This window comes from Microcaecilia unicolor, chromosome 7, assembly GCF_901765095.1.
Source record: "Microcaecilia unicolor chromosome 7, aMicUni1.1, whole genome shotgun sequence".
NCBI lineage: Eukaryota > Metazoa > Chordata > Amphibia > Gymnophiona > Siphonopidae > Microcaecilia > Microcaecilia unicolor.
This window is the reverse complement of record NC_044037.1, coordinates 134584307-134597113: the sequence shown is the minus strand read 5'-3', so window position 1 is coordinate 134597113 and position 12807 is coordinate 134584307. Positions and strand designations below refer to the sequence as shown.

Genomic DNA, 12807 nt, shown 5'->3' with positions numbered 1-12807 from the left:
GTAAACATATTCACACTTTTCTTACAATCTTCATATTACAACTCAAAACAAGTGCCATTCTGCTTAAGAAATGCTAACTCTTTATATCTTCCTTTACCTCATTACATTCCTGTTTAGCAGTTTTTATCAATAACATCATCAGATCTAAACATTTGTTCAAAATAGCTTCCCATTGCTTAAGAAAAATGTCATCATTATCATTTTCAGTGATTTCATAACTCTTAATCCTCTATATATCTTCTAATAACGACAGTAGTCCAAGAGTGTGGAAAAGTGAAGATCCATCCTAATGCTTAATTAATTAATGGACCTTTTGCTTATGAATCAAAACTGTGTTTTTTTTACAAGGTCTGCCTTACTGTTTTACCTTCCATATTGGATTTGGTGGATCACCTGCCTTGGTGTTTTTTGACTTATCAAACATATAAACGGCAAGTGACCGTACTCACTTGCAAATGCGCAGTACAGACTTCCCTCTCTGTCCCGCCCTTGCGTCAAGACGTCAGAGAGGGAAACGGAGTCGAATTGTCGGACGCCGCCTGGAAAGGAACATCGCGCGAAACAACCGCCACTCCCTGCACTGACCTGACAGCGCCTCTCACCTCCGTGTGGAAGAGCTGCAGGCAGCCTGTAGCGCTTTCAAGCGGAGGTGAGAGGTGCTGTCAGGTCAGTGCAGGGGGCCCGGCACGGAGGGGGGAGGGAGCGGCGGTGGTGCGGGTAGCTGGACATGGGGAGAGGGGAGAGGCCACGGTTGCTGGACTTGGGGTGAGAGCAGGGCGCACAGAGGAGGGTTGCTGGACATGGGGGGGGAGGGGGAGGCCAAGGGAAAGAGGAGGGTCGCTGGATATGGGGGGGGGGAGGATCGGTGGACGGGGTGAGGCCAGGGGAGAGAGGAGGGCTGCAATACTCGCCCGTTTTTACGGGCTTAACGGCTAGTGTACTTATATATTCTCCGAGGACAAGCAGGCTGCTTGTTCTCACTGATGGGTGACGTCCACGGCAGCCCCTCCAATCAGAATCTTCACTAGCAAAAGCCTTTGCTAGCCCTCGCGCGCCAATGCGCACCGCGCATGCGCGGCCGTCTTCCCGCCCGAAACCGGCTCGTGCCGGCCAGTCTTCTTTTGTCCGCGCTCGGTACGGTCGTATTTACGCCGTTCGTGCCCCGAAAGTCGACCTCGCGCGTCTTTTTTGGACTTCGCTACCAAAAAAAAAAAAAAAAAACATTCGGAAGGAGACCTTTTCGGTCTGTTCCCCTTCCTATATTTCTAGTTTTGCCCCGTTAAGTTTTCTTTCGTCGTCAGGGTAGGCCCCTTGGAGGCCTCGGTTCAAAGTTTTTCTTCCCCATTTTTGTGGTGCCATCTTCGCCATTACGAGTTTTGATCTCGCCGGCGCGATTTTTCCGCCCATGACATCGAAGTCTCCCAGCGGCTTCAAGAAGTGCACCCAGTGCGCCCGGGTAATCTCGCTCACTGATAGGCACGCGTCGTGTCTTCAGTGTCTGGGGGCTGGGCACCGCCCGCAGGCCTGTAGTCTTTGCTCTCTTTTACAAAAGCGGACTCAGGTAGCGAGATTGGCCCAGTGGAACGTTTTGTTCTCGGGCTCTTCGTCGGCATCAGCACCGGGAGTATCGAGTGCATCGACGTCGCCAGCGTCCAGACCTTCATCCTCGGCCGCGATTGCATCGAGTGCATCGAGGCATCGACCCTCTGCATCGGGGCTGAGACATCGGAAGGCTGCGTCGGCGTCGGTGGTACCGGGACCTCCTCGTCTGCTGATGTCGTCGGACGGTGGTGCTTCGTCTGGAGTGCAGGTGAGGGCTGTCCATTCCCCTGCTGGTGGCGGTGAGCCTTCGGGTGGGTCTCCCCCTACCCTGAGGGCTCCTGCGGTACAGCCCCCCCCCGAGACTGACCTTCTTCGGCCTCGGCCCCGAGGAAGCGACGGTTGGAATCTACGTCCTCCTCGTCGGTGCCGGGAAGCTCCGGTGACATGCTTCATCCCAAGAAGTCGAAGAAGCATCGACACCGGTCCCCTTCCCGAGAGCTCTGGGTCGCCGAGGGAGTCGGCACCCAGTAGGCATCGGCACCGAGAGGACCGCTCACCCTCTGTTCAAGAGGTGTCGATGCGCTCCACTATGGACAGCCCGGAACAGCCTCCACGCCCGGAACAGACTCTGACATCGATACTTGCATCGGCTTCCATGTCTTTCTCCACAGCCGCTCTGCACGAGAGTCTCCGGGCCGTTCTCCCAGAGATCCTGGGAGAGCTGTTGCGCCCTTCCCCTCCGGTACCGGGGGTGCTTGCGCCACCGGTACTGTCGAGTGAGGCGCCAGCTGGCCCCTTGCCCAGGGTGAGGTCTCCGACATCGGTGCCGCTTGCGGTACTGACTGCGGTAGCCTCCCAGGAAGGCTCCCCGACGACGTTGGCGGAGGGAGCTTCGCCGGTGTGGGCGAGGGAGTCTACCTCTCGACGCTCCCACCGTGGCCGTGGTTCCACGGAGTCAAGCCGGGCACGGCTTCAGACACAGGTCCACGAACTTGTGTCTGATACCGACGGTGAGGCCTCGTGGGAGGAGGAGGAGGACATCAGATATTTCTCCGACGAGGAGTCTGATGGCCTACCTTCTGATCCCACTCCCTCTCCTGAAAGGCAGCTTTCTCCTCCCGAGAGTCTGTCTTTCGCTTCCTTTGTCCGGGAGATGTCTACGGCCATCCCCTTCCCGGTGGTTGTGGAGGACGACCCCAGGGCTGAGATGTTTGAGCTCCTGGACTATCCTTCTCCACCTAAGGAAGCGTCCACAGTACCCATGCATCATGTCCTCAAAAAGACATTGCTGGCGAACTGGACCAAGCCATTAAGTAATCCCCACATTCCCAAGAAGATCGAGTCCCAGTACCGGATCCATGGGGACCCAGAGCTGATGCGCACTCAGTTGCCTCACGACTCTGGAGTTGTGGATTTGGTCCTAAAGAAGGCTAAGAGTTCTAGGGAGCATGCTTCGGCGCGCTCGGGCAAGGACTCTAGAACCTTAGACTCCTTTGGGAGGAAGGCCTACCATTCCTCTATGCTCGTGGCCAAAATTCAGTCTTACCAGCTCTACACGAGCATACACATGCGGAACAATGTGCGGCAGTTGGGGGGCTTGGTGGACCAGCTCCCCCCTGAGCAAGCCAAGCCTTTTCAGGAGGTGGTCAGGCAGCTGAAGGCGTGCAGAAAATTCCTGGCCAGAGGGGTGTATGACACCTTTGATGTTGCGTCCAGGGCCGCTGCTCAAGGTGTGGTGATGCGCAGACTCTCATGGCTGCGTGCCTCCGACCTGGAGAATAGACTCCAGCAGCGGATTGCGGACTCGCCTTGCCGTGCGGATAACATTTTTGGAGAAAAAGTCGAGCAGGTGGTAGAGCAGCTCCACCAGCGGGATACCGCTTTCGACAAGTTCTCTCGCCGGCAGCCTTCATCTTCTACCTCTACAGGTAGACGATTTTTGGGGGGAAGGAGGACTGTTCCCTACTCTTCTGGTAAGCGTAGGTACAACCCTCCTTCTCGACAGCCTGCGGCCCAGGCTAAGCCCCAGCGCGCTCGCGTCAGCAGCGTGCGCCTCAGCAAGGCCCCTCGGCTCCCCAGCAAAAAGCAAGGGACGAGCTTTTGACTGGCTCCAGCAGAGCATAGCCGACATCCAAGTGTCAGTGCCGGGCGACCTGCCAGTCGGGAGGGAGGTTGAAAGTTTTTCACCAAAGGTGGCCTCTCATAACCTCCGATCAGTGGGTTCTCCAAATAGTCCGGCAAGGATACACCCTCAATTTGGCCTCAAAACCTCCAAATTGTCCACCAGGAACTCAGTCTTACAGCTTCCAGCACAAGCAGGTACTTGCAGAGGAACTCTCCGCCCTTCTCAGCGCCAATGCGTTCGAGCCCGTGCCATCCGGGCAAGAAGGGCTGGGATTCTATTCCAGGTACTTCCTTGTGGAAAAGAAAACAGGGGGGATGCGGTCCCATCCTAGACCTAAGGGCCCTGAACAAATATCTGGTCAAAGAAAAGTTCAGGATGCTTTCCCTGGGCACCCTTCTCCCCATGATTCAGGAAAACGATTGCCTATGCTCTCTGGACTTGAAGGACGCCTACACACACATCCCGATACTGCCAGCTCACAGACAGTATCTGCGATTTCAGCTGGGCACACGTCACTTCCAGTACTGTGTGCTACCCTTTGGGCTCGCCTCTGCGCCCAGAGTGTTCACGAAGTGCTTGGCTGTAGTAGCAGCGGCACTTCGCAGACTGGGGGTACACGTGTTCCCATATCTCGACGATTGGCTGGTGAAGAACACATCCGAGGCAGGAGCTCTACAGTCCATGCAGATGACTATTCGCCTCCTGGAGCTACTGGGGTTTGTGATAAATTATCCAAAGTCCCACCTTCTTCCAGTTCAGAAACTCGAATTCATAGGAGCTCTGCTGGACTCTCGGACGGCTCGCGCCTATCTCCCAGAGACGAGAGCCAACAACTTGTTGTCCCTCGTCTCGCGGGTGCGAGCGTCCCAGCAGATCACAGCTCGGCAGATGTTGAGATTGCTGGGCCACATGGCCTCCACAGTTCATGTGACTCCCATGGCCCGCCTTCACATGAGATCTGCTCAATGGACCCTAGCTTCCCAGTGGTTTCAGGCTGCTGGGGATCTAGAGACGAGATCCACCTGTCCACGAGTTTTCTCAAATCCCTGTATTGGTGGACGATTTGGTCCAATTTGACTCTGGGACGTCCTTTCCAAATTCCTCAGCCACAAAAAGTGCTGACCACGGATGCGTCTCTCCTGGGATGGGGAGCTCATGTCGATGGGCTTCACACCCAAGGAAGCTGGTCCCTCCAGGAACGCGATCTGCAGATCAATCTTCTGGAGTTACGAGCGGTCTGGAACGCTCTGAGGCTTTCAGAGATCGGCTGTCCCACCAAATTATTCAAATTCAGCCAGACAACCAGGTTGCCATGTATTACATCAACAAGCAGGGGGGCACCGGATCTCGCCCCCTGTGTCAGGAAGCCGTCAGCATGTGGCTCTGGGCTCACCGTCACGGCATGGTGCTCCAAGCCACATATCTGGCAGGCGTAAACAACAGTCCTGGCCGACAGGTTGAGCAGGATTATGCAACCTCACGAGTGGTCGCTCAATTCCCGTGTAGTGCGTCAGATCTTCCAGGTGTGGGGCACCCCCTTGGTAGATCTTTTCGCATCTCGAGCCAACCACAAAGTCCCTCAGTTCTGTTCCAGGCTTCAGGCCCACGGCAGACTGGCATCGGATACCTTCCTCCTGGACTGGGGGGAGGGTCTGCTGTATGCTTATCCTCCCATACCTCTGGTGGGGAAGACTTTGTTGAAACTCAAGCAAGACCGAGGCACCATGATTCTGATTGCTCCTTTTTGGCCGCGTCAGATCTGGTTCCCTCTTCTTCTGGAGTTCTCCTCCAAAGAACGGTGGAGATTGGAGTGTTTTCCGACCCTCATCACACAGGACGAAGGGGCGCTTCTGCATCCCAACCTCCAGTCTCTGGCTCTCACGGCCTGGATGTTGAGAGCGTAGACTTCGCCTCTTTGGGTCTGTCAGAGGGTGTCTCCCGCATCTTGCTTGCATCCAGGAAAGATTCCACTAAGAGGAGTTACTTCTTTCTATGGAGGAGGTTTGCCGTGTGGTGTGACAGCAAGGCCCTAGATCCTCGCTCTTGTCCTACACAGACCCTGCTTGAATACCTTCTGCACTTGTCTGAGTCTGGTCTCAAGACCAACTCTGTAAGGGTTCACCTTAGTGCAATCAGTGCATACCATTACCGTGTGGAAGGTAAGCCGATCTCAGGACAGCCTTTAGTTGTTCGCTTCATGAGAGGTTTGCTTTTGTCAAAGCCCCCTGTCAAGCCTCCTACAGTGTCATGGGATCTCAATGTCGTTCTCACCCAGCTGATGAAACCTCCTTTTGAGCCACTGAATTCCTGCCATCTGAAGTACTTGACTTGGAAGGTCATTTCTTGGTGGCAGTTACTTCAGCTCGTAGAGTCAGTGAGCTTCAGGTCCTGGTAGCCCAGGACCCTTACACCAAATTTCATCATAACAGAGTAGTTCTCCGCACTCACCCTAAGTTCTTGCCAAAGGTTGTGTCGGAGTTCCATCTGAACCAGTCAGTTGTCTTGCCAACATTCTTTCCCCGTCCTCATTCCTGCCCTGCTGAACGTCAGCTGCACACATTGGACTGCAAGAGAGCATTGGCCTTCTATCTGGAGCGGACACAGCCCAACAGACAGTCCGCCCAATTGTTTGTTTCTTTTGATCCCAATAGGAGGGGAGTGGCTGTGGGGAAACGCACCATATCCAATTGGCTAGCAGATTGCATTTCCTTTACTTACGCCCAGGCTGGGCTGGCTCTTGAGGGTCATGTCACGGCTCATAATGTTAGAGCCATGGCAGCGTCGGTAGCCCACTTGAAGTCAGCCACTATTGAAGAGATTTGCAAAGCTGCGACGTGGTCATCTGTCCACACATTCACATCTCATTACTGCCTTCAGCAGGATACCCGACGCGACAGTCGGTTTGGGCAGTCAGTGCTTCAGAATCTGTTCGGGGTTTAGAATCCAACTCCACCCCACTAGGCCCATATTTATTCTGTTCCCGGCTGCACTCTCAGTTAGTTGGATAAATTGTTAGGTCAATCTCAGTTATGTCCTCGCCGTTGCGAGGCCCAATTGACCATGGTTGTTGTTTGAGTGAGCCTGGGGGCTAGGGATACCCCATCAGTGAGAACAAGCAGCCTGCTTGTCCTCGGAGAAAGCGAATGCTACATACCTGTAGAAGGTATTCTCCGAGGACAGCAGGCTGATTGTTCTCACAAACCCGCCCGCCTCCCCTTTGGAGTTGTGTCTTCCCTTCTCTTTGTCTTGCTACATATGAGACTGGCCGGCACGAGCCGGTTTCGGGCGGGAAGACAGTCGCGCATGCGCGGTGCGCATCGGCGCGTGAGGGCTAGCAAAGGCTTTTGCTAGTGAAGATTCCGATTGGAGGGGCTGCCGTGGACGTCACCCATCAGTGAGAACAATCAGCCTGCTGTCCTCGGAGAATACCTTCTACAGGTATGTAGCATTCGCTTTAGCCTCTAGGAGGGCACCACCTGCTGGCCAAACTAGAGAATGCACTTCAAGAATCAAGGCAATTCTACAATCTTATAACACACTGTTTCTTCACACTTACACCAGCCCAAGAACTCATTTAATGGGATACCCACCCATGCTCCACCACTGTATATGCTCCCTTTGCAGAATAGCACTTAGGCACCATTAAGTGATTAAGACCTTGAAGGATATTATGGTCCCGTAGGAGAAGGACTGAGGACTGGTCATCTGGGGAAAGGTTCTGGGACATAGACAGCAGGGTGGATGCATAAAGAAGGAAATGGGAGACAAGCATAGGTAAGAAGATTGATACAGTAGAAATGGAAAGGCAGCAGAGCATATGAACACTTCATCTAGAACTAAGCCCAAACTCTGCCACCTTACCCTACAGAGTGCTAACTGCAAAGAAGAAAAATATGAGAGAGAAAAGCTTACAACCAGAAACATACCTGAAACAGCAGTTGTCATGAGAGACAATTACCCTCACGTTTGCTCGTGTACAAGGCAATACAGCTTCCAGATGACATAATGTTTCCCATGGTTGAATGTGCAAAGAGGGTTTGACCATAACTGTCAATAATTTCCACACATCAAAGGTAATCCTGTGCTGGTAAACATGCAATAAGAAATGAGGTGTTGAAAGACTTATCCATACTGGACAGGCAACTCTTACTCCAAAGTGGTAAAGTGCATCTACCACCATTCTGGCATGTAGAAGTTAAATAGGGAGGCACTTCTATTGGGCCTCTCTTGTCTTTACAGGCTTATTTTATACATCAGCTTTATATATAACATAGCAATGATTTCTTTATTTTGGATCTATAACATAAGTGCTCTGTATTTCCCAAGCTTCATATGCTCTGTGTAGCAACACAATCCTACCAATGTTTCAGGCAGCGATGGGTTTCTGCCAAGTACTTGTGATCTGGCTTGGCCACAGTTGGAAACAAGATACTGGGCTACAAGATCCTGATCTGTCCTCTCTCCAAACCTGCCTGGACCTGATTGACAACTGGTGCAATCTCACAACCTTCTTCTTTATCCTCAAAAACTTGGCTTCTTCTATGTTTAATACTTTCACCTAAACTACAGGAATCCCTTCTGACCCTTGTTGATTCTTTTAACTATCTAGGAGTCACATTTGATTCCATGTTGGTTCTATAGTCAAATCCAGATTTTTAGCCCCTGCTAACCTGGTCTATTTGTAATTACTTCGATGTCACCACCTATTCTACTATGCTCTTGTTGCTACTCATATGTACTTAGGCCAGTGGTTCCACAAGGGTTGGCACTTAGAACATATAACATTATCAGTGTGAAATTAGATAAGTATGGATATAAATGCTGTAACAAATGTTTGCATCAACAATCATATACAATAAATTATAAAACACTCACCGAGTAAAATGAAAATAATCTAAGCTATTCTACTACCTAATGGTGACTATATATATGTGGCCTAACAAGTTTAGATATCATTGGTAAAAGCATATATGTTTAGTGGAAACGTCTGTATAATACCTAAGAAAGACAGGTGTAAAAGTGTTTCTGTGACCTAACTGTTATAATAGTTATATATGAGTAATGTAGAAAGGAAGCAGGTACCTTATGTCCTCCTTTGCTTAGGAAGTAGGTATGTTTAAATCATTTTTATTGAGGAGGCAAGACAATAACCAATGTCAATTTCACGCATAGTTACAACAATTATCTTCATCCTCATTCAGTTTTCTCCTTTTTCCTTCTCCATTTATCCCCCCTTCTCACCATCTAGCCTATATCTATAAGCGCCTATGCGCTATATGAGTATTAAATTCCTTAACATTAAGATTGCTTTACCTGTAACCAAAATAACCGTTTCAATAACAGTGTATGTGTTCGAGAAACCCAACCTGTGTTATCCCCTCCCCTCCCCCTTACCCATCTCACCCCTTCTCCCCTCTCCCTCTACAGCTCTCTAAGTTTATAAACTGTTTATTGTTTTTAAGTAATGTCTTCTGCAACGTGGTTGTGGTGTGTTCACAAATCTGGTCCATGTAGCTCGCCATCGTTTCTCTTCCATGGACATGTGGTCTCGTATCCCACATCTCTCTAGTTTCAGCAGTTCAATCATATTTCTTCGCCATTGGCTCTTGTTGGGGCCCGTTTCCTCTCTCCAGCACAGTAGAATGGTCTTTTTCCCCATTAGCACCGTCCTTTGGAGGAACCTGCAAAAACCAGGTGGGGCCGGTTTTGTGTATTTGTACACATTATAGTAACATAGTAGATGACGGCAGAAAAAGACCTGCATGGTCCATCCAGTCTGCCCAAGATAAACTCATGTGTATACCTTACCTTGATTTGTACCTGTCTTTCTCAGGGCACAGACCGTATAAGTCTGCCCAGCAGTTTTTCCCCGCCTCCCAACCACCTGTCCCGCCTCCCATCACCGGCTCTGGCACAGACCATATAAGTCGGCCCTCCCCTATTCTCGCCTCCGAACCACCAACTCCTCTTCCCCCCACCTGCTCCGCCACCCAATTTTAGCTAAGCTTCTGAGGATCCATTCCTTCTGCACAACAGTATCAAAGATTGCAACTGCACTTTACAAGCCTATATCCTGACTTCCTCCAACAACTGTTTCCAAAACTCGACCACTTGCAGACAGGCCCAGAACATATGTCCAAGGCCCACATTATCCATTGTACATTTAGGGCAGGTTCCTCTATTTCCGAAACCCGCTTTAATAGCTCTATGAGGGGACATGTATAACCTGAATGTGAATTTATATTGCAGCTCCCAGTATCTTGTGAATGGTGTACTACTCAAAATGGCTAGTAGGTAATTCTGCAGCAAACTGTCACTTCAGTTGCCAAATCCTCGGACCACCCCTTCGCCACTCTCCTATAGTCTATATCTTCTGTGGTATCCAATAAATTCCTATGGTGAAATCTCATAGGAACTGCATTCTGAGCACCCAGCATAAGTGCAGTGTTGATCGTATCCTGCACATCTTCGCTCAGATTGTCCATCCCAATGAAGTGACATAGTGTTTCACCTGAGCATATGATAGGAAGTCTTTGTTCTCTATTTTAAATTCCTGTTGTAATTCTTGAAAAGGCCTCATTTGCCTTCCTCATCCACCAGTTTAAATACATATTGGATCCCCTTCGACTTCCATCCAGCAATTGCTTTTGAGTCTGTTCCAGCTGGAAAGTCTGGGTTTCTGTCGAGTGGCAAGAAAGGGGTAGCCCTAGCTGAAAAAATCATGGCGTCTACACAGCCACCTCCAAGCCCTACTTGCTGTCATCAGGATAGGATTTTTACATATATCTATGCCCCTTTGTTGTTGTTGTTGAGTGCAGTTGCCAGCCCAAATGTACATTGGGACAATCGCAGATTCTATTCGAGTTGCTGTAAAGTCCTGATGCCCCGTTAGCCAGTCTTGTATGTGCCTCATTGCACATGATATAGTGAGATATCTAATGTTTAGTAGGCCCATGCCTCCATGTTTTTTGGGCTTTTGTAAATGTGTATATTGGGAGCCTCGGGCGCTTATTATCCCATAAAAATTTCTGTACTACCTGATTTAATCTTTGTTCCTCCCGCTGGCTCAAATATAGTGGGAGCATCTGAAACGTGTAAAGCCAACGGGGAACCACAATCATATTAAATAACGCTATTCGCCCTGAGAGCAATATAGGTTTCCTCCCCCACCTCTGCAGCATGTCCCTAGTCTCGTTCATTAATGTGTGACATTAGCCCCAGACAACAAGGTTAAGTTTGACAGAAGCACCACTCCCAAATATCGTATCTGGCCTGCCCACTGTAGCAGGAATTGCCCCTTCCACTTATCCTTAATCTCTCTATTCAAAGGCAGTGCCAGTGATTTCGTAAGATTCAACTTATAGCCTGAATACTCCCCGTATTTCCCTATCTCCTGGAGAAGACATTCCAGTGACTCTTGTGGTGCTTCCAACATTAACACCAAGTCATCTGCATAAGCTAAGATTTTAGGATGTGGTCCTGTATCTTCACCCCTCGAACCCTCCCATTGCCTCTCAGTACACAGAGTAAGGGTTCCAGGGTAACTAGGAGTAACAGTGGTGACCCCTGTCCCCCGCCCAATCTCAAACTCCCCAGTCCTGACCCCATTCACCAATAATGCCGCTGTAGGTCATATGTATAGTGTTTTAACTGCTTGCAGGAACCAGCCATCTATTCCTACCCAACTTAACGTGCTAAACATGAAGGGCCAGAGCACTACTATCAAACGCACGTTCGGCGCCCAGACTAATTACCATCCTATCCTGCTCTCCACCTTTTTGCTGCATCATCACCACTATCAACTTCCGCACATTTAATACTGAATGCCGCCCCCTTACAACCCTGTTTGATCTTCTGCTATTATTTGGGGTATAAGCGGGGCCAGTCTCTCTGCTAAGATCTTTGCCAGGATTTTCAGATCTACATTAATCAGAGAGATCGTCTGTACGATGCTGGTTGCAGCAAATCTCTTCCCTGTTTTGGAATTAAGCTACTTAAGGCTGCATTTGCATGCCGGGGAAATGTTCTTTTTCAACCACACCTGTATAAAAATCTATTAGCGGACCTATCATTTTTTCTTTCAAGATCTTATAAAATTCCCCAGTGTACCTATCAGGTCCAGGGCCAAATAACATTTTAATGCCCTTATCGCACGCTGTAGTTTCTTTTTGCCGTTATTTGTACATTAAGGGACCTCCCTGCTTCTTCCGTCAATTTTGTTAAACCTGCTGCAGCTAAATATCTCTGAGTTCATTATCCGCTGCCTTTCCATTCCCCTTTATCCTGTATAATATTTCAAAGTGTTGTTTCAGTGTCTCCCGCCACTTCCTCAAGTTTGTTAGTAATTTCTCTGCTGGTGTTCGTATAGTTGATATAAGTGTGGCCTACGCGCACACTTTACCATTTCTCGCTAGATACTTCCCGGTCTTTTCTCCATATCTGCAGAACCTATATTTTCTATATATGAGGGAGCGAGTTGTACGCTCATGTATCAGGCTATTCAGTTCTACCCGAATAGCTGTCAGGGAGTCGTACATTTTCTGAGGTGGGTGCCCTTGTGTACTTCCTCTTTTCTGCCTGCAACTTTTTCTCCAACTCTATAACCTGTTGTGCTATCCTCTTATTCCTTGCGGTTACATATACGATTATATCTCCCTTCAACACTGCCTTGGTAGCTGACCTGAAAAGGCCTGGGTCATCTAAGTGTTGGTTATTATTCGTCATATATTCCTCCCACCTCTGGCACAAATATGCAGTAAATTCTTTTGTGTCTGCGAGATATGCCTGGAAACGCCCAGCCTGATATCTGTTGAAAATACTTTGGGGCCTCTATGTCTATCCAGATCATTGCGTGATCCGAATTTCCTCCGGACCAATCTCCGCATTTGCAACTTAGTGAAACATGTTCTGGGGATAACAATATATAACCTAGTCTAGACTGTGAGTGATGTGGCTCTCGATGTGTGCGTGTAGTCCCGTTCCTCTTGGTGTAGTAACCTCCATGGGTCTACCAGATCAGCTATTCCACAGAATGGATTCGAATACTGATTCTCCTACCAAAGGCCTGGCTGTCAGGCTCCCTGTCCTTGATCTATCTACTCCACTATCATACACCTGATTCATGTCTCCCGCTATCTACA

General features: G+C 49.6%; 1 protein-coding gene across 2 annotated transcripts in view; it reads right to left on the bottom strand.

The window, feature by feature from the left end:
- YBEY (ybeY metalloendoribonuclease) overlaps positions 1-12807 on the bottom strand; it is a 383228-nt gene that overhangs the window by 138177 nt on the left and 232244 nt on the right. For both annotated transcript variants that reach the window (XM_030210679.1, XM_030210681.1), the window contains exon 5: positions 7594-7751. In XM_030210679.1, coding sequence (XP_030066539.1) covers positions 7594-7751 — 158 coding nt within the window. The remainder of the gene's footprint in view (positions 1-7593; positions 7752-12807) is intronic.